This window comes from Grammomys surdaster, unplaced genomic scaffold (assembly GCF_004785775.1).
Source record: "Grammomys surdaster isolate TR1022 unplaced genomic scaffold, NIH_TR_1.0 66, whole genome shotgun sequence".
Classification (NCBI taxonomy): domain Eukaryota; kingdom Metazoa; phylum Chordata; class Mammalia; order Rodentia; family Muridae; genus Grammomys; species Grammomys surdaster.
Window position 1 is genome coordinate 4587807 of NW_021604568.1, and position 22293 is coordinate 4610099.

The following is a 22293-nucleotide window of genomic DNA, read 5'->3' on the forward strand; positions in this document are numbered from 1 at the left end:
TCCCCTCCTCTCTTCTCCTGTCTTCTCCTGTCTTCTCTCTTCTTTCCTTCCATGACTATCTCTTTTTCTAAGGTTTGAGCTAAACGTGCCTTCCTTTGCCCGTTTGCTTTGTCTCAGCTCCTCTGGGTCTTTGTCTTCTGTCCGGCTTTGCTCTCTCTTCTCTCTCCCTGGTTACGGTCCCTCCTTCCGTCTGTTTTGTGTCCTTTATGGAGGGCAGGTGCTTTTGCCTGACCATAAGTGCAATACATGTTTATTGTAAAATATTTGGACAAGCCAATGTTTCTTAAAAAAAAAAAATCCATAACCTCTTCATTGAGTGATACCCAGTGTCGAAGTCTAGCATATTTTGGATCCTTTTCCTCCTCTATGAGCGTGCAACTTTAGATGTGTAATTCTTAATTAAAGCTGGAGTGCTACTATGCACACAGCTTTGTGCCTTGCTAGTTTTACTTAACAGTATATAGTAGCATTTTCACATGTCATTACGTATTCTTTGAAAACATGATTTTTTTAATGGCTGCATAATCTTCCACTGTTCGATGTACATGTCCTTTTAAATTCTAGGCTCATCATATTTTAAGGCTTAGCTGTGTGTGCAGCAATGGTGATTTCCTTAAGTGCCCTTCTCACTCTGCCCTCTCTCCTTCCCTCCCTCCCTCCCTCCCTCCCTCCCTCCCTCTCTCTCTCCCTCCCTCTCTCCTGGTCCCTCCACTTCATCCAGTTGAGTGTTTAAGCTTATGGAGGCAGAATTTCATCTTTCAGAGCATCTGTCTTCTGTGGAGTTATATCTTCTTGTTCTTTCCTCCTGTGGGGTTCCCCCAGTGTCCCCTTCCTTTCCCAGCTTTGACATGGTTGGTTTCTTCTCAGATCCCCATCACTTCCCTTTAATCCATTTTTCTTTCTTGGCCAGAGTCAAGGCAACCCTGGTAGGGACAGGACAGTGGCCATCTCTGTCACGCAGAAACATTGCCTACCCTTTCTGGGCTGTGTGTTTTGTTCTGTTCTGATTTTAAATCTCTTAGAAGGAATCAGCCCAAATCACCTTCAGGACACTCTTTGGGGCCCCTGTGCTTGCTTCTTCTTCCTTCAAAACCATAAAATGTGGGGGAGAGGCAAATTCAGGATTCATTCATCTTTGTTTTTTGAATTGTATTCAATGAGTTGGTCAACATTTGAGATCACAAGTATCAGACCCTATGCTAGGTTTACAAAGATGAGAAAGTGGAGAGCCTCTGCCTTCAGAGACAGTTCAGTGAAGAGATGGAGTGGGTTTTCTGGTTTTGTTTTTTAACTTTTAAAGAAATCTCAGTAAAGAAAGGCAATGTGACTGAGTTTACCTTGAGCTCTGACATTATCGGCCTTGGTAAACAGTTTGAGGAAGTCACCTGTCTTTGAAAGCCCTCTGTTTCTCCATGTTATAAGCCCAGTTTCCAGAGACAACACACTGTAGTCTGACTCTGCCTTCTCTGTCACTCATTAGCTGCCTCTACATGACCTTGGAAAAGTCTCTTAGCCAACAAACTTCTGTTTCCTTACCCATGACATAGGTATAATAATAGAAGCTCCCTGGTAAGTTTTTCTTACAAAAATTAACTGTGTTACCATAGTAAAAATTCTTACACAAGTGCCTATTTTATACCCAGTGCTTAATAAATTCCAGTTGCTACTTTTCTAAGAATTAAATCTGTGTGTACATATTAAGTGTAGCACTTGGTATCATAATAGATATCTGGCTCCATTATTATTATTATTTAAAGAATTATTAAAAAAAAAAAAAAAGGCCGGGCGGTGGTGGCGCACGCCTTTAATCCCAGCACTTGGGAGGCAGAGGCAGGCGGATTTCTGAGTTCGAGGCCAGCCTGGTCTACAGAGTGAGTTCCAGGACAGCCAGGGCTATACAGAGAAACCCTGTCTCGAAAAACAAAAAACAAAAAAAAAAAAAAACAAAAAAAAAAGAATTATTTATTTTCTGTATGTAAGTACACTGTTGCTGTCTTCAGACACACCAGAATAGTGTATCAGATCCCATTACAGATGGTTGTGAGCTACCATGTGGTTGCTGGGAATTGAACTCAGGACCTCTGGGAGAGCAGTCAGTGCTCTTAACCACTGAGCCATTTTTCCAGCCCCCCATTTATTATTATTTTTAAGGCAGAGATTTGGATGGAGAGTTCTGGAACACTGAGAAAAGAAAGCTCACTGTTGCTGAGAGAGGATTCCCCAGCCCCTCAGATATCTGTATCTGAGGAAACTCAATCCAGAAAAGCTCACGTCACTGTTTAGAAGCTGCCTACAGCATGTGGGGATTGCCAGTGCTAGCATGCTGGGCAGACTTAATATGGCCCAGAGCCAAAGCTTTAGGCCAGATTTCCAAGGATTCTTTTTTGTTCTTTTGTTTTGTGTTTGCAACATGGTCTCACTTCGTTATCTCTGGCTGTCCTTAAAATCTCTCTGTGGACCAAGCTGAGCATACACAGAGATCCACCTGCCTCTGCCTCCCAAGTGCTGGGATTAAAGGCATGTACCACCTCACCCAACTTTCTAAGAACTTCTTCAGGACTTCCAGGCTTGACATGGTGTTCATGGTGAGACCAGACTCCTAGGTGGTCAGTTTGTGGTGTGAAGCAGTGGGGTGCCACATCCTATCTCCTGTTAGGGCCACTGCAACATAGTCGCTCTCTTTCTCCCCCTCTCCTCCTTCTATCCCTCCTTCTCTCTTGTTCCAGGCTTCCCATCTCCTCTTTCCCATATCCCTCTCCCCATTTTTCTTTCCATCCAGACCCCTTCCCTCAGGCCCTTTTCTTCTTGTTGACTTTTTTCCTCTTCTTCATCCTCCTCCCTCATCCCTTCACCCCTCGCTCTTCTCCAAATACAAAAGGCACTTCAGTTCCGGGGAGTAACCTCATTCCCTGTTCAGCTATCAGATGGGAGGGCCCAAATGGCAGCCCAAACCTCATCCAGGTCCTGCTGTGCCACGGCTGTGGGGGGTGGGGCTGGGGCCGCACAGGAGGGCCGCCCTGAATGACAAGAGGGGATATTGATCGAATTCTGAACTCAGCCCAGCAGATAGAAGGTAATTAATGACTCCATTTGCCTCAGTACCGGGGAGAACAATTGAGTTTGCAACAGCAGCCACTGGCAGCTGGGGAGACTGGGGGGCGAGCTGGGGGTGAGCCCTCAGTGGGGAGGGATGTGGAGATGAAGTAGAGGATCAGATGTAGTGCTCCTTCCCCAGTAGTGCTCCTTCCCCAGCCTCTGTTAGGATTTCCTCCACACTCTTTACCTTCCTTTTCTCCTAGACAAATTCTTGAATCATTCTTCTGACGGTAGCGAAAGTTTGACTTTCTCCCAGGGACTGCCCTGGGATCTTGTGCATATTTTGAACTTTTCCAGAGCTGTTTCCTCCTTAGTAAATTTGGATGGATGGGACTTCTTTCTCAGGTGCTCTGTGGGGGACCAGAGGCAGGGGGTGACTAGAGGCACCTTGAGTCTGCCAAGAAGACAAGATGTGAGCCGTTAAAGGACGGCTATGATGAGAATGGCCAGAAGACTTGGCTTACTAGGAAGAAGGGAACATTCTGGTTCAGATCCAGGCTTCCTACTTATCAGCTGTATGACATACAAACCAACTTGCTCTCTGAAACTTATTTCTTTATCTGAAAAACGATGGTGGTGGTGGTGGTGGTGGTAGCAAGAACCTAGTAAAGTTGGACAGATTTTATAAGTGTAAGTGAAAGCATACTGTTGGTTTCCCATGACCAGTACATCTTTGTGTTTGGGCTTAGAAAACTAAGACTCAGTGCTTGAATGCTTGCCTAGCCTATGCAAGGCCCTGAGTTTGGGCATCACCACTAGAAGGAAAAAATTAATACTAAAGTTGATATAGTTTTATCCTATGTTAAATTTTTTTTCTTGGAGGTTGGAGAGATGGCCCACTGGTTAAGAACATGTACTCTTCTTATAGAGGACCAGAGTTCAGTTCCCAGCACCCAAACTGAGCCTCTCACAAGTGCCTGTAACTCTAGCTTCAGGGAGACTCAAAACAAGTGCACACGTACATAGCATTAAAAATAAAAACAATTTTGAAAACTCATTTTAGCGTGCCTAAACCTACCGCCTTTTTTGGTGAGTGCATAGTCCCATCCATGTGACTTCCCACTCACCCAGCTCCCGAGAGCTCACTGGATAGTGCCATTTGTGATTGGCCATTTGTGATTGAGGATTCTTGCCTGGGTTTGGGGGGGGGCTGCTCCAGGAACAGATGGGGTGGACAGTGGTGAGGAAATAAGATTTTCAGGAGGTGGTCAGAGGGAGCAGTAAGACATTTTCCTTCTTTCTTTCCTTTCTGTGATACTGTGTGTGGATGTGTGCACGTGCATGCATGCCCCGGGATATGTGTGTGTGTGTGTGTGTGTGTGTGTGTATGTGTGTGTATGTGTGTATATGTGTGTATGTTTATGTATGTGTGTGTATGTGTGTGTATGTGTATATGTGTGTGTATGTATGTATATGTGTGTATGTGTGTGTATGTGTGTATGTGTGTGTTTGTGTGTATGTGTGTATGTGTGTGTATGTGTGTATGTGTGTGTGTATGTGTGTGTGTATGTGTGTATGTGTGTGTGTATGTGTGTGTATGTGTGTATGTTTATGTGTGTGTATGTGTGTGTATGTGTGTGTGTATATATGTGTGTGTGTATGTGTGTATATGTGTGTATGTTTATGTATGTGTGTATGTGTATATGTATGTGTATGTATGTATATGTGTGTGTGTATGTGTGTGTATATGTGTGTGTATGTGTGTGTATGTGTGTATGTGTGTGTGTGTGGATGTGTGTGTGTGTATGTGTGTGTTTGTGTGGATGTGTAAAGTTGAACCCAGAGCCTTGAGTACACGCTCTATCACTAAGCCCCCCTGCTAGTCCTGAGACATTTTAAATGAAGACTGTAGAGGTGATCCGTGCCCTAGACAACATAAGAAAGCATAGACAGAAAGAAGGTAGATTTGTTGATGATCAGGAAGTAGTCACTGTGACCCTGTTGGGGACAGTATTTCCAGCAAAGATAATCCTTCTACATTTGTAGTTGCCTTTCTCTACATGAAGGTTGGGCTTTCTGCTACGGAGCTGATTGGCTGTAGTTGTCAATCATTTTAGCCTCTAGCTAAACTGTTTGCTGAATAACTTTCGCGTGCTGGACCCCCTGGTAAATATGCCCTGGAGCTGCCCACTTGCCTTTATGTAATCTGCACTTCAGTGACTCTGAACCTTAGTTTTCTCAGAAGTTGAAGGGGGTTACAGTTCCTACCTATGTTGGAGAGTTGTTTGGAGGGTCAAATAACTCAAGATCTGTGAAGACTTTGTGTCAGGGTTTCAATAAATGAGTCAGAGAAGATAATATGAGCTTAATTAATTCATCTATAGCTTGTCTGTGCTTCATAAAGAACTTGTGGTGGGTCCATCTGCTCTGAGAAGAATCAATCTACAGTAGAAAGAGCATCTAGAATAGCCACAGGCCTAAAAGTTATACTATTCAGTTAAGAGAACTGGCCTCTTTCACCCAAGCAGGTTCTACAACTATAACCCTGATCATCTGGGCAGTCTGTGCTTAGTTAGCATACACCACAGAGGTTAACCTCACTATAGGGAAAATGCCAGTGGAGACCTGGCGATGCACTCTGAGTAGGGCCAAGTGGTTCTCAGCTGGACCCTGGCTTTAGTACGTAGGCTACAGAAGAAAGTAATTTAAGAGGCAAGCTCTCATGTCAGACCTGGACTCAAATCCTGGCTGTCATTTACTAGGAGTGTGTTCTTTAACAAGACACTTAATGTCCTTTGTCTTGGTTTCCTTATATGTAAAGTGAGTACCACAGTATTTATTTCACAGCGTTGTAGGGAGGATTATTAAGTGAGCTCTGAGTACAGACACGTTGCCTTTGCTTTTTAGCTCTTTTGAGGCAGGGTTTCACTAGACAGCCCCTGCTAGCTTGGGACTCACAATATCCCCTGTTTTAACCTCCTAAATTCTGAGCTTACAGCATGTGTGGCCGTGTGTAGCTTTAGAATTCTTTTTGTTACTTCGTTTGTTTGCTTGTTTTACATAGTATATTGGACCCAAATATACTTTGTAAGTGCTCCCATGGGCCACACCCTCAGTCCAAAGGGCTCCTGATTATTGTGTGATACTAGGGTGTCTGGCAGGGGCCAGGAGAAAGCAGGGTTGAATCCACCATCGGTAGTGACTATTAGCCCAGTACATGGTCTTTTCACAGCACCGGGAGGGGCTTAATAAGCCTATAGCAACCATATTTACCAACCTTTCTTAAAAGCATGGCCCGAGAGTTGAAAAGAGTATCGTAAGTAAGGATTGTTCCAGAAAGTTTAGACTATACAGACACTATGGTTCATCCGGACTTCTTAGCACACAGAGTTCAAACATAGGAGTTCAAACATAGACTCTGAGCCCTGTCCTGGGGCAGTTTCTGCCATCTGCTTTGGGTGGCAGATCTGATTCTAAGGCTAAGTACCTCCTGAACGGGGAACAGTGTTTGTTTTCTGTTAGCTTGAAGCACTGTAGATGTGTGTGGGTGGCGTTGCTGAAGTAGGAAGAGTTTCCAGGGGATCTGAGTTGATGCTGCTCCTGTCTAACAGGACTGACCAGACATGACCAGTACTTGTGTTGGACCAATCAGGTTCCGGTCAGTCTAGAAAAGTTCTGCTAGGGGTCTCATTCCAAATACCACCCGGGAGCGTCTCATCCACTCGTTCAGTCAGCTAGTCACTTATTTAGCGAGTGCCTGCTATGTATCATGCCTAACAGAGACTTACAGACATCATCAGCCATGGTTCCTGCGCACAGGGGTTCAGAACCTGGCTTCTTGGGTGGGGAGTTGTCCTTGCAATTAATGCTATCTAGGCACTCTCATGTGTTCGTTCCCCCTCACTTGGAAACCCTAGGTCAGGACTCAGTGTTGCCTCTGCCAGTAGTTTTGCAGCTTTGCCACATAGCACTTCAAGCTGTGGCTGGTCCTTGCACTGGCCTCTTCTCCAGACTGCCTAAGCATTTTTTTTTCTGTCACCTCTGGTTGGGCACTCCGGGTAGCGAACACTGCCAACCACTTCGCTTTACTCCCCTCTCCCACACTCTTCTTCCATGGTTTCTCTTTTCCCTTCTTTTCTTTTCCTTCTCCTTCTTCCTAGTTCTCCAGCTCACCCTCTGCTAGCTCCAGGTTGCTCTCCATAGCTGAACACCCAGCCATGACACCAGGTTCCATCCTTCTGACAATTGTCCCCACCCTGGCCAGCACCCCCCAGTTGCTGGTGTGAAAGGTTTTTTCCCCTCCACTCACCTTCTACCTGCTCTTCCTCGGCTTCTCAGCTTTCTTCTTCCAGAAGCATCTCTCTCCTCCTTGCACCTTCCCGGCCCCTCCCACTTCCTTTCCTTGCTTCCGGCCTGCCCTCTCTGCCTTAGCTCCTCCCCCTTTCTTCACTCCCAAAAGAAGAGTACCCTCCCTGTCATAGAGCACAGAGCAGACCTGTGGCTAGGTTAGGAGGGAAATGTCTCCCTGTCTCCCCACCAGTAGTGGTGCTCTCTGCCTTCTCTCTGCCTTCTCTCTGCCCCATAGTTCACTAACTGACACCCCCCAACCCCGACGTGCTACTGTCATGATTCCTTTCACCTAACTCCTTTACTGCTTGTCAAAATCCCACCTTTCTTCCCACTCGGGACTGCCCTTGGGACTTCTCCCATCTGGGGTCAGTGTTCTCTGCAAGCTTGGTGGCCCTGTGCCACTAACACTTTCTAACCACCAGTCTTCCCCCCACACACACACACCCTCCTCCTTTTCCTCCCCCTCCGCCTCCCAGCATCACCTCTCCCAGCAGAGGGCTTCCTTTTTCCTTCCCTTCCAGCCCTCCCCGGCTCTCCACGGCTGCCTCTGTAACCTGTCTTACCACCAGGGCCTGTGTGTACAGAAAAATAAATAAATAAAAAGGTCAGCGAGTGGAGGGAGCAGCAATAACCCCTAAAACAGTACTATCAGTGGAACATGATTGATCAATTGAATTCCATAGCGGCTGAAAAATGTGGGATTAAGTAGTGTATTATACGCACAATGAGTTGAGGCATGATGTTCATTTCAAGTTCATTTCGCCGGCCTCTGCCACCAGATCAGGCAATCAATAGGGGCAGCAGATATCATATATCACCTCTCTGCGGGCTGGGGAGAGAGCACCATAATCTCTCGCAAATTTAGAGTGACAGATTTGTCAAGATCTGAAGGGCCCCTGAATAAATGAAGGCAAAGAGACTCCTCGAGTCTGTGACCTGAGGACAAAGCTTTAGTTCAGCTCCTACACACACACACACACACACACACACACACACGGTCACAGGGTGAGGTAAGCCACACACAGGCATGTACACAAATCCACATAGAGGCACGAAAAGCATCTCACCACACGTGTGTGCTCACACACATATTTGAATTCGCGCTCACAGACAAATGTACCTTCTACTCCTTAGGACCCATTCAGTAAGAGCATTAGATACAAACACCCCTTGATTCTATTTTCCCTCTGTCCTGGCAGCAGGGCATCCCCCAGAAGGTCAGAGGGTTGCAAGCAGAGACACTTAGGCACAATGGGACGTGGAGACAGTGGCAGACCGTGGAGATAGGCAAGTGTACATCCTGGAGAGAGGAGGGCTTGTGGGAGAAAGAGAACAAGGGCTCACATTTGTCATGTGCCCACGTTCTCTTAAAAGGATTCTCACCGTCAATTAGACTCATCCAGGTCCTTTTTTATCCAGGTGTTTATGACTTACACATGTACACGCATCGAGATAACTCACACAAAGGGGGGAAATAAGTATACTGTATTTCAGTTCCCCCCCTACAGGGCCATTAATGGTTCCAGAACCATGCAGAAAAAATACAACTACCAAACCTGGTTGTTCATCCATAAGAACATAAGAATGTCATCAAAGCTGATCTTACTGTCTCTCTGTCTGTCTGTCTGTCTGTCTGCCTGTCTCTCTCTCTCTCTTATTCTCTGCCTCTGTGTATGTGTATCTCTCCATATTTTTTCTTCCTACCTCTCCACTTCCCCCCAACACACACACACACATGCACACACACACACATACACACACACACACACATAAACACACACACACATACACACACACATAAACACACACATGCACACACACACACACTTTCCTTGCTCCTGAACAGTATGGTGGGAAGATGGGAGGTCCTTTTGGAAAGCAGTGCCTTTTGCTCCTTCTGGGAGGCCAGCGAGGGAGGATGGCTGTAGATTGAGGTTAATCAATATGTAATACTTTCTATGGTCTCCCAAATGATACTGTACGGTGTTACTGTATATAATGCAATATTGATTATATCATATCATATAATCACCTATAAACTGATATATATAATAGTCCCAGAGGAACACCCTGGGGCCTAGAACACAAGCTGGCCCCAGGCTCAAGGCTCCCTAGCTTGTTGTGGGCTGAAGGAAGCCAAGAAATAGCAGGCTGGGGCTGGGACTGAGGCTGGGACTGGGGCTGGGGCTGGGGCTGGGGCTGGGACTGGGGCTGGGGCTGGGGCTGGGGCTGGGACTAGAGGGCCAGCAGAGTTGCTAAGAGAGGGTCTGAAGAGGCTGTAGGACAGGCTGTTTGTCCTCAGAATGCTCTAAAAACTCCCAAGTGGCCAAACACTGGAAGTTAGGGAAAGAGGAAACAGAGACAAACAAGTTAATGAGTGACAGTGGCCCAAGTGGAGATTTAGAGACCAGACCGCCTTCTGGTTGGAAGCAGGCTCTAGTGGTGACCAGCCCTTCCTCCATGGAGTAAGTCTTGACTCCTGGTGGAAGTCTAATAGAAGAGCCAGGTGTTCCAGGAGCTGGGTCCTGCTAAGCCTGAGCCAGAGCCCTCCAGGGGAGAAAGATGGCCGGGTCATAGCCACCTGCATGCTTTCTGGAGTCTGACCGTGTGAATGCCCAAGCAGCCCCTATGACTGACTCCTCTTTCCTCTTGCTCTGTGTCCAGCCCAACCAGAGTACCACATCTTTGCTCTCAGGTCCCCTCCTTCCCAGATGTAGTTAACAACTTTACCCAGATTCTGTGTTAGGCTTAGCTCTGAGATTTGATGATTTTCAATCCTTGGAATCCGTGGAACTAAAATTTATCTGAACCCTGTTCCATTCTCCACAGTAACGCACGTCTGAGAACCCAGTCCCTCACCGAGTATGACTCAGGCTGGGGGATGGCGGAGGAATGGGAAAAGAAAGCCTTGGATACAGCCTCACGGGACCTCTTGCCTTCATTTCTGCCTAGTCCTTCTGCTTACCCTGCTATGATCTCCCTTCTTTCTCTCTCCCCAGATCTTTCAGAATTCTAGCTTCCTCATCCAGTCTCTGAGGAAGGGCCAGCCTCCTAGGCCTCTAGCCTCCTCTAGCTTGTAAACTGGAAGAAAGGGACCCTAGGAGGGGTACAGAGGCACGGGGCACAGGGGCCAGAGCCAAGTACCCAACACCTTGCCCACTACATCCTTCCTTATTTCTGTTGGCCTGGTTCTCATGACCTAAGTGTCTGTGTGTTTCCCAGATGTGTCTGAGGGCTCTGTCCCTAATGGAGACTCCCAGAGTGGTGTGGATAGTTTACGGAAGCACCTTCGAGCCGACACCTTCACCCAGCAGCAGCTGGAAGCTCTGGATCGAGTCTTTGAGCGTCCTTCCTATCCCGATGTCTTCCAGGCTTCAGAGCACATCAAATCAGAACAGGTGAGAGCGGAACTTCCTGTTCATCCAGAACAGAAAGGAACTGGGCAGAGTGAGGCCCTCTCACACCAGACTACCAACGCTGTGTGCGTTCATACAGTTCCTATGTGTGTACCACGTGAACATGACCGCACAGGCAGACGTTAAAGCATGGTTAAGAAAAATTATTTTGCCAGGCAGTGGTGGCGCACGCCTTTAATCCCAGCACTTGGGAGGCAGAGGCAGGCAGATTTCTGAGTTCAAGGCCAGCCTGGTCTACAGAGTGAGTTCCAGGACATCCAAGGCTACACAGAGAAACCCTGTCTCCAAAAAACCAAAATACTACTACTACTACTACTACTAATAATAATAATAATAATAATAATAATTTCAGTATACAGTCATTAAAAATTATAAGATATGGATGAAAGCATAAATACTGTCCTTATTCAGAGTTTCCAATTCCTTATGAAGGGCACTGTGTCATCCCTCAGTCCTCCACCCCAACCCCAGCTCTGGCATTCTGTGACCTTACTAAGAAATAGTCAGAAATATCCTCTTGCTATGACCCTTGCCCTGCCCCCACCAGGTCCCACATAAACTCTGTGAAAAATCCTCTTGCCCTGTGTCAGAAAGAAAGCCCACCCATACCTGCCTCTTTGTCCTTAATACATCCATCTAATGTGAGCCCGGGCTGGCTGACAGCTGTCTCAGCCACCCACGAGACTCACAGACACAGAAAAGCGCAGAGCACACCACATAAGCCCGAAGCGTGTACTACGTCAGCAAAGCACGACGCTCAGAAACATACCCCTAAAGCCTTCACACATCAGGGCTAGCAAGATGGTTCAGTGAGTTGGATAGCACTTGCTATCCAACACTGCAAGCCGGACAGCCTGTGTTTGGTCCCCAAACCCATGTAAAAGGTGGGGAGAGAGAACTGACTCCAGAGTTGTCCTCTGGTTTGCACATGTGTGCCACGGCATGCCCTACTCTCCATGCAATAAAATAATAAGTTTTTTATCTTAAAACTTAAATAAAGACTTCCCATTGCCCACCATCGTCCACCTGTCCTTTCCACCCCACACAGGACACACTACATAGCCCAACAGTCCTGTAAGGCCCATAAATGTGCACACTTCCTAGGACGGGTACTCAGTAACCCTTAGCACACATCAATGTAGTCCCCAACCAGCCTACAAAGATGGCCTAGGTCAGACCTCCAACTGCAGAACTATACAGCCCGCTATGCATACACACACACGCACATACACACACACACACTCTCTCACACACACACTCACACTACACACACACACACACACACTCTCTCTCTCTCTCTTGCTTCCCCTCAGGTTCCACACAGTATACTTGCACTCTAAGACTTCAACAGCCCCTAGCCTCTCGCCTTTCTCCCCGCCCGTCCTTTTATCCCATAAGCTGTTTGTCTTCATAAAACAAAAATCAAAAGTCTTTTTAAGGTGCCCTGAGCCATAAACCAACAAAGGAGGAGCTGGCCAAGGCGGGCGGCTCGGTGCACCCTCCCCAAGTCCCTGGCTGTATTACAATGAATAACCTTTATTTACTTTCATTAGACTATTAAACACCAGCACAGTAATTTTTCCCCCTGAAACTCAGAGCAGGGCCCATAAAGCAAATCCGAAGCCTAATTGAGTTCATTTTAATTTCTCTCCGATCACAGCGAATTACTCTGGTGATAAATCAGGGGGCAGCTTCACCCCCAGTAGAAGGCCTAATTTGCAGCTAATTACAAAACTGATTTCTACAGGAAGATCAATACGAGAAGGAATTGGAAATGACGAGGCAATCCCGTCCAGCCAAGGAGGGGAGGGGGTCCTCTGGGGGGGCCAGGAAGCGGAAGGGAAAAAAACGGACCCGAAAGAGCAGAAAATCAGTTTTAATTTAACGTAATATTAATCAGAGCAACTTTTCCTGCTTTGTGCAGGCTCCTGGTCTGCCCGGCTCCGAGGTCTGGCTTGGTGGTAGTTCTAATAAAAAGGCAATTACCCAAGTGTTTCGGGCAGGACACCCTTTCAGAGTCAATGGCTGGCCCCCTCCTACCCTTCTGTTAGCCATGTGGACTCTCCCCCTCCCCAATTTCATACCCCAGTGCACAGGCAGAGAGCAAGGGGCCCATGGGGCTGTCTTTGTTTGTTTTTTAAAAAGGGGCGCCCATACCCCATCAGCCAACCCAGCAGTGCCAGGCTGGCGGCCCCACTAGGTCCTTCCTCCAACTACTACCTCAGTCATGTGTCCAGCTTCATCTCTGCTCCGCCATGGCTCCTACTCAGAGGAGCCTGAGCACATCATACTTCTCGGCAAGGGGATCCTCATTGCTGTACTCCCTCCTGGAGCATCTTAGGCAAAAGATGAGGATGCTGTTTCAGGGATGCTGGGTAGTCCACCCCCAGTGTATAGACCGCATCTCCACCCACCGTGTCAGGTCCACCCCCACTCGCACCAAACTTTCCCTCCCTACCCAGCGAGCCCCTCCCCATCTCCCTGCCCCACCCAGCCATCTCCTTCCACCCCATCTGGGAGGGCTCCGGGGTCCTCCCCTCCATCTGCACACTGCATCTTTCCATGTATACGCATCAATAGAGAGCTGTCACTTTTCTCTCTCCTCCCAGGGGAATGAATACTCTCTCCCAGCCCTGACCCCTGGGCTTGATGAAGTCAAGTCCAGTCTATCTGCATCCACCAACCCTGAGCTGGGCAGCAATGTGTCAGGCACACAGACATACCCCGTCGTGACCGGTAAGGTGGCTTCCAGGAGGGTGGGGACACTGCTTTCAATGGGGTGCCTCACTCTATGCCATCTGGGCCCCAGTGTGACAAGTGGGCCCCCTGCCATGGTATCTGCAGAGTGAGAGAGAGAAAGAGAGAGAGAGTCTTCCTGAACAGATGTGCGCCGATGTAGGGATAGAAACATTGTGGCTAGGGTTCTGGGCTTCAGCCTGGAAAGGTGGGGGCTAGGAGCCAGCTGCTGGCTCTCTCTGTCCGTGCCTCCTTTCCTCTCTCCCAAGTTGTCTGGTTAAGGCACATGTAAACAAATGTTAAGGCAAATAGGCCAGCTGGGGAAAGTGGCTGAGAGGTTCCCATCTCTAGCCTTCACACTCCTCTGTCCCCAAGAGTGCGGCAGACTGGCTTTCCTCTCTCCAGGCAGCTTGGATAGCTGTGGCCTGGGACCTGAGGGTGTTCTGCAGAGTGGGACACAGTTACTGTAACCTTTCTACTGCTTCATAGAGGAAGCCAATGAGAGGAAGTTGGATTCTAAGGCTTGGGGAGGTCAAATGTGGGGGTTGGCGGAGAGAGGCACCTTGGCCAAACCTTCCAGGGGTGAGGGTCATGAAGGTACCTGGAGTGGCCATGCAGGAAAGATCTAACCAATAATGCTTCTGAACGTTGAGCTTCATATGCCAGCTTCAGAAGGTCCCTGGCACAGTAGAAGGGTTTCCGGGCCAGGAAAGTGTTCCCGTAAGAGAGACTCACATTGAGGTGTTATTAAAATTCACCTAATTATTCTGGAGGCACTAAAGCCAATGTGCCATTCCTACCTTGGGAGACAGGATGACTGAGAAGGGTCTCAGTGGGGACTGGGAGACACTGAGGCGTTACCAGAGAGTGAGCTGAGACTGCCTGGGGACAGGACGGGCAAGGCTGTAGGTAGCCAGCATCACAGCCAGAGGCAAAGACAGAGAACAGCTATTGGAGGGCTCTGTGGTGATTTGTCGGGATGGTGACTTGGTAACTTTGGGTAGATAGGAGCACAGCTCTGGCTGAGGTGGGCTCAAAGTAATCACCCAAACTTCAGGAAGCTCCTGAGAGCCTTCCTTTCCCATGCTCTCCTGAAGTGATATCTTGGTACAGCTATGTCCAGCAAAAACAGAGTTGTAGTCTTTAGCTAGGAATCCAAAGTGTGACTAGGCTTTTGGGGATCGAGGTCCTTAGCAAGGCCTGCTGAGTCAGTTCACAGCTTAGACCACTGAGTGGTTCTCAACCTTCCTAGAGGTGCACCCCTCCCTTTAGTAGTCCCTCATGCTGTGGTGACCACCCCCCACCATAAGATTATTTTTGTTGCTATTTCATTTATTCTTCTTCTTTTTTGGGTTTTTTTTCTTCGAGACAGGGTTTCTTTGTATAGTCCTGGCTGTCCTGGAACTTACTCTGTAGACCAGACTGGCCTCGAACTCAGAAATCCACCTGCCTCTGCCTCCCAAGTGCTAGGATTAAAGGCATGCGCCACCACTGCCCTTGTTTCTATTTCATAACTGTAATTTTGCTACTGTTATGAATCATAATGTAAATATCCAATATCTGATATGTGACCCTCAAGGGATCTCAACCCACAGGTTGAGAACCACTGTTGTAGGTCACCAGGTCCTGGGTATGAGCCCTCCAAAGCCCCATAGACTTGCTCTCTGAGCTTCCAACCCAAGCCAGGCCAGCTTTCTGATGCAGTGGATACTTCTCCAAAGTGGTGAGACAGCAAGAAGGACTTTTCTCAGTAGTCAGTGCCGTAGTCCAGAAGGTTGGAACTTCCTGGGGATGGACACATGGCTCTTCCGGGCAGGACTCCTGCTGCAGGGGACACTGGGGGCTAATGTGGAAAAGTGCCTCCACCTTGAACAGCCCCCATCAGTCTCCCCTCCACCCCCCATGGCCCTGGAACGGTCCCAGCTCAGCCTGGGAACATCTCCGGCTGATCCATCTGGATCCAAGTGTGAGAAAAGTTCATTTCAGACCCAGCTTGACATTCCCAGGTGGCAAGTTAGCAGTAACATCTCAATCTGTATGCGACATTTCAATCAAGCGAGGAGTAACAAAAGCACAGCCATTAACATTCGGAGCTGTTCACCAGTGGTAATGACGGGGAAACTCCGCTCAGAAACTGGAAATTACCAAAAAAGAGAGAAGTGTGGCGAGGGGTGGGGGAGGGGAGGGGAAGGGGGTGGGGGGGCAGGGAGTGATTTTTTTTCCACACTTAGACCAAGATCCAGTGTTTGGATTGATAGTGCCATTACTCGAGAAAGGGCTGCAGATTATGCTCATTCTTAAAATGTTTTTTTTCTTGGCAATTAAACGGTTGCAGATATTGATCTCTGTTGATTTTATGTCCTCTTAATTTGCATAATCTATTAAAGATGAATGATTCATGATGTGTTTATTGAGGGGACAGACAGAGTTTGCTGGAAGTACTGTCAAGGTGAGAAACAGGTATTGCCCAGAGATTTCATGGGCTGTCTTGGGACCAGGTTTAGCATGGTGGCTTTTGGGCCAGGATGAGATTGGTAGCATTAACCTGTGTATCAAGGACAGGCAGCACAAATGAACTTTGAGTGAGTTCTAGAGAGATGTTAACATCTGTGAGAACGGGGCTCCAAGCAGGCTGAGAGGGTGAGAGACTCTTGGTGTATTTGCAGAAATTCTTTCGAAAGATCCCACCCCATAGAGTCTCACTCTGTAGCCCAGACTGGCCACTCACAGCTACCCAACTACCCCACAGCCTCCCAAGTGCTTCATTGAAGAAGGGTGAACCGCTGTGCCCCGCTTGCAAGCATTCTTTAAACCCTTATTCCATTTGAGACTAGTAAGGGCTTTGGCAGAGGAAGAAGAAGGTATTTAGACGAGTGAAGGCTCATGGGTACTAAATCAGGGAGCTGCAAGGCCATGCTGTGTTTAGAGCCTTGGATGTGCCAGGGAATTTCACAAGTCCGCAGGTACCCAGCTCAGTCCTCCTCCCTAAGAGCCAAACCCCAAAGAATGGGTCTTAAGGAAGCTGGCTGGGAAAGCCTTACTTAGCCCAACCTGAGAAGCCAGACCTTATTGATATTCCTGCTGTCTCCTGGCAGTAGAGGCTGATTTCAAACTTCACCAGCCACTTGATACAGCTGTTCCACAAGGTCAGGACTGAGAGGAGACAGGAGCCTGAACTGTTGTGTGGAGAGAGAGTGGGAGCCAGTGGGCCAGGACACAGCTAATCACATCGCAGGCAAGGGTGGCTGCCACAGGCTAGGACTCAGCCCGATAGCCTCCTCACCCAGCTTCCAGCAGGGAACTAAGGCAAGACACTGATTTCTGGGGGTAGTGTTTGGAAGTTCGGCCGAGATTTTAATTTCACTGCATCACAACTCAGCAAGCTGCCAAGTCAAGCTGGTTATTTAAATTTATCACCCACTCTCCCCTCTGCTGCTGGGTTGCTCTAGCTCGGCTGCATCTCTTTGCTCCAGCCCACTGCTCTAGGCTGCCGGTCTGGAACAGAGCCGACTCTCAACTAAGTGATAAAGAAAATGGGACCCACTAGTTGGGAGAATGGGGGGGGCACTCTGGCTTCCTTAGGGCGGTTGCTTGGGGCTGCCTTCAACTGCCTTCATATCCTCTTCAAAGAACCCCATAGGGAAATGGCCTTAACCCTTAAGTGTTCCACAGACCCTCTGGTCTGGGACTCTATAGAGAGCCCTCTGCTATAGCCGCATGCTGTATCATTCACTTCTTAAGTTTCCCAACACCGGTAGCAACAAGAACTCTGCTTCCCCATGGCTTCCTCTCTGGCCTTGGCTCGGGCTGCAGCAATAGGTGAGCCTGCAGAAACCCTGAAAGGGATACTGATCTGGAAGGAAGAGATGAAAACAAGGTCTAGGACCCCCCCCCCCAAGTCACTGAGGGTGCCTTGGCTTGGGCAAAGTCTGTTCTATAGAAGACAGCAAGCTCCTTCCCAGAAGCTGTGGGCTGAGTTGATGTAAAGGGACTTGGTGCTCACAAAGCTCCAATGCTTCCTGGAGAAGCTAAGGAATACACGTGTCCCCAGAGCAGCTGCATAGAGCGGGCTTCACTGGCCTCTAGTGGGCATCACTACCAAGCACTGGGCAGGCCTTGTGCAAATGCAGTTCTCAGAGATATGAGAGGAATGACGCTGGTCCTCAGAAACAAGGGACTGAGCTTAACACAGCAGAGCTGGGTAAAATATAACAGCGGACCAGTTAATGTGCAGCCACACCTCGCTCTGGAGCCAGAGTCAGAGCAGGATGTGAGACACTGTGAGTTTCACACGGAGGTAAACCTTAGTGTAGGAATGTGGAGGTGTAATGCACGCAGACAGGGCATGTGATCTTGGACCCAAGAAAATAGAGGCAGGACTGGGACAACACTGTCCAGGAACTGGAGAGCCACAGGCTATCCCCTACAACCCAGGGAAATAAAGGAGAGGGGCACATATTATTGTGAGAAATGGAGACAGGAAAGCCCAGATGTAGATCTAGGTCCAAGTTCATCTCATAAGTAGTCACAGAAACCTCAGGCCAAGAAGGTACCCAGAATTCTGTGCAGGGCAATAGTCCACTCTGGTGCCAGCAGGGACAGTGTGAACCCTTCTCTGTAATGACATCTTATGATCCAAGATGCAAAGGACTCCCATTGAGAAAAACAAACAGAAAGCCACCATAGAAGATGAGCTCACCATAAAAAAAACTTTCCACATTTCATGTGACAGTGAGCCGTCATGCAGGGACATTAGCAGGAGGACAATTAGCATCCTCGAGAACTAGCTAGCATGAAATACCCCAAAGTGAAGATCAATTAAAGAAAAAGATCTAAAAGAAAGAATAGTTTTTATTTTAACCCAGATCTGGACCCAGGAGCCCTTCCCCACAGTGCTGAGCCAACTGTCAGATGATGGAGACCCAAAAGGCCAATGGATAAAAGGGAGGAGAGCTGGGGGGGGAGGGGGAGGGGGCGGGGAGTTTATTCCTAGCTTACCCAGATTCAGTGTCTTCTCCGTAGAGAATCTTACTTATTTTGGATAATATTGATTATGAGAAGCTTTATGATAGGACAGTGCCCTTCTCTACTATGTGTGCCGTGTATGTTGCAAAGGAAGCTTTGAAGAAGGTACCCAAGAGGGGAGTGTGCAAGTCAGACAGAGGAGGTAGAAAATGTCAACTTTGAACAGAAGTGGGGAGGTTGGTGACCCCAGGTTCAGAGGTAAAGAATAGGAGTGACCCTGGAGTCCTGGGGACCAGAGGAAGCAGTGCTGTGAGATAGCCCAGATGCAGCTCAGTACCCTGCACAGGTTGTCTGTATGTCCAATGGACAGCAAAGTGGCCCTCTGGCAGATAGAGCTGTGGACCCTGGGAAACCTCCTTCTCCAACTCAAAGAGTCCTGAGTGCCTTCAGGGACCTCCCCTTTCCTGTAGTTAACAACTCCTTTCCAATGCAACTGCATTTCCCCCATAAAATAAACACATAGCCCTTGGCCAGCCCCTCAGGAGTAGGAGAAGGCAATAAAAGCTCTGAAATGTTTCTGAAAGAGGCTGGGAGTCTCCTACTCTTGTCTATTGGCTCAAAGCCCCTGATTAGCTGGAGGAATTTAGGGCACAGACATCAGAGTTTCTCTCGAACCTTGAAAGAAGAGGGTGAGGCCAACTCCAGACAAGTTGCCAAGTAGGAGAGCAACCATGGCAACCAAGCCAAGCCAGAGGGCTCACCTGTATTTAGGCTGAGAAGGCACAAGGCACAGAGGTGAGGCCTCCTTTAGCTATCTCTGAGGCCTCTGGCTGCATCCCTAAGGACCCCCAACCCCAGACCTCCCTGTGATTTAATTATGGAGGCATTTCCATAGCAATGAGACAGTGACAGATATGCAGTGTCCTGGGCCAGCAGCTTAGGGAGATATTGGATGGGACTCTTCCTTTTCTTTTTTTATCCAGTCTACCTTTTGAGGAGAAAGATGTTAAAAAGAAGAGACACTAACCCACTCTGGGACTGAGGGCAAGCCAGCTTAGAATAGAATCAAAGATGAGCTGTTGTAACATAGATCCTGGGAATGATGGGCTAGCTTCCCCAGGGGCGAGCCTGGGAAGAAGCACACAGTCCAACAGTGGGGCCACATAGGGAGTCATGGGGGAGGTGACAAGGGTTTGGGGACTCTTAGCAAACACGTTCTGTGGCCTTCTAAGCTGAGCCTGAATTTGGTCCGCATCATGGAATCTCCACCACTTCTCTTTATCTCTTCTATCCATAAAACAAATCTAAGATGCTGGGTGTGTCAAACACTTTTCCTCCTTCATATACCCTCCTTGACTCATAACTCATCTATCAATTAGGGAGACAGGCCCGTCAGAATGTGAATCAAAACCTTTTTCACACATCTATGGTCTTTATTTTAAGTGCATACAGTACCCAACCCAGGTTAAGGAGGGCTGCCTGGGCAAACACCCTGTTCTCACAAATGAGGGAGGTAGGGAAGCACCTTTCACAGTGCTGCAGATGTTATTTAGAGATGCTTAGGGAAGCCCAGAGAGGGGCCCCTCAACACTTAGCTTGTTTACTCTGCTCTTTGGCACTTCCTAAGAAGAGATTGCCTAAGGAAAAGACTGCTAACACAACCTTTCCCGAATGACCAGAACTGTGAACAGTGACGCCCTAAGGAATGTCATAGGCATGGCTCAGAAATGTCTTAGTGGCCTTAAAGTCACCAAGACAAGACTTGAAACTTGTTTCTCAAAGAACTAGATACCTACAAGATGACAGGAAGGCCCTCCTTAGCTGGCGCCTCAGGACAAATAAGCCAATGCCTTTTTTGACCCGAGATTTGCACCACTCCTGCTGTCATTTCTGGGAGAGCTTTGCTGTCTTCAGCTTGGAATCCTCCTGCTCTCCTCCCCAGTGGTGGCTGGGCTGCCTGGCAGAGGAGGAAATCCAGTGCCGGGCTCTGAAAGCAGGCCTAATGCTCCAGCAGCTTAAGCAGCCGCTTTTCCCTGGGATTAGGGTTTCACTTACACAGAGCCCCTGAAAAACTGCGCTTTCAGAAGGATTAGAGCTGACAATTCGGCTCTCTCTGGGAACAAAATAAAGCCAGAGAGAACCTAGGAGACACAGAGTATCAGGAGACTGTGCAAACAGGCTTACCCTCTGCCACCCAGCATGAGGGTCTCTCATGCAGTGGACTATTAAGTCCCTGGCCCAGCCTCCTGAGAGCCAGCCAGCCCCTGCCCAGCTCCACTCTTCATTTAGAGTCAGAGAAAACAGTACCAGGAAGCAAGCTAAGAAGAATATTGGAGATTTCTCTTCCAGAGTCTCAGTTTCTACCTCTGTAAATGGGCCAAGTTTCCTTCCGGCCCTTTGAGTGTGCGGTTCTCAACAGCACTTGTAGTCTTCTCTTAGACTGAGGCTGCAGTTCATCCATGACCCAGCTGCGTTAGAAAAAATCCCCTCCTGTGGGTCCCTGTGCTGCTGTACACAGCCCTATAAGGAAGGGCCTTGTGTGAGGAGAGGAGGCGGGAACAGCCCGACCAGGTGTGTCCAGATGTTTGTGGTCAAGGGGCAGACATCACTGAGCCGATGCAGATCTAGCCTCTCTACCTAGGACAACCTGGGACACAGGTCCAGCTGTCAGTGGACAGTCACTCAGCTAGAACAGCCACCCTGAACTGTGAGCACAGCCCCCTCTGCTGGAGCCTGGAGTAGGCGAGCCTAGGGCTAAATGTAGCTGCAAAACAGGGGCCTAGGTGGGGTCCTCCCACAGGCACAGAGCACTGTTTTAGAAGACAAACTTTGGGAGAGTCTGGGAATCTTAGAAATAAAACCCTAAATGAAATAGAAAACCGTTCTCCTGTCTCTTGAAAGCAGATTCAAAGATCACTGCTTCAATATATTAAATACAACTTGCAAATGCAAAAGATAAAATATACTTAGGCAGCAATTAAAAAGTCGGTGGCCATATTCTTGTGTGTATTATAAATGCTTTGTGTCACATGTAAGCACAGACCTCCAGCCTTGAGGACCTCATTTTCTGAGAGGCAGACAAACTTGGGGAGAGGATAGTAAAATCAAGAGTTATGTTTTCTGGCCTTAGGGTCCTCCACGGTGTCAGATGGAGAGCAAAAATGCTTATTTTCAGAGAAAGGTGCCAAGAAAAAGCATCTCTAAACTCTGTGGCTATAACTTCTGCTGTATAAATCTGTGTCTAATAAGCCTAGTTGCAAAAGCCATAACTGGCAGCAGTTTCTGCTTCCTGGGCCGCTTCCATCTTCCTATTCCCTTGGTCTTCTCAATGCTGACACTGGCCTGCTCTTGAGAGAAGTCTGATGCCTCACACTTTGCTGTTTCTTTCTTTTAAAAAAATATTTCTATTATTTTAATCATGTGAATGTGTGTATGTCGAGTTTTGGTACATGTGCATGAACGCATTGCCCACAATGGTGTGCGGGCCTTCTAGAGCTGAAATTATGGCCACTGTAAGCATCCTGATGTGGGTGCTGGAAATTGAACTCAGGAAAATTAGTACATGCTTTTAACTAGCGAGCCATCTCTCCAGCCTATTTTGCTGTTTCGTGTATAGTTTTATAAATGTTATTTGAGTAGTTGCAAACAGATCAGCTTCTTATACCAAAGAATAGAGGTTTGTTTATTTTATAAACATAAGTTATTTACTTTGGGGTGATTAATACTTTTGAGAACATGATTTTTTATAATTTATTTTTATTTTATATGTATTATTGTTGTCTGCATATAT

At 47.9% G+C, this 22293-nt stretch overlaps 1 protein-coding gene across 10 annotated transcripts in view; it reads left to right on the forward strand.

The window, feature by feature from the left end:
- Pax2 (paired box 2) overlaps positions 1-22293 on the forward strand; it is a 92939-nt gene that overhangs the window by 59939 nt on the left and 10707 nt on the right. For all 10 annotated transcript variants that reach the window (XM_028773605.1, XM_028773612.1, XM_028773640.1 and 7 more), the window contains 2 exons: positions 10609-10784; positions 13412-13538. In XM_028773605.1, the coding sequence (XP_028629438.1) occupies positions 10609-10784; positions 13412-13538 (303 nt within the window). The remainder of the gene's footprint in view (positions 1-10608; positions 10785-13411; positions 13539-22293) is intronic.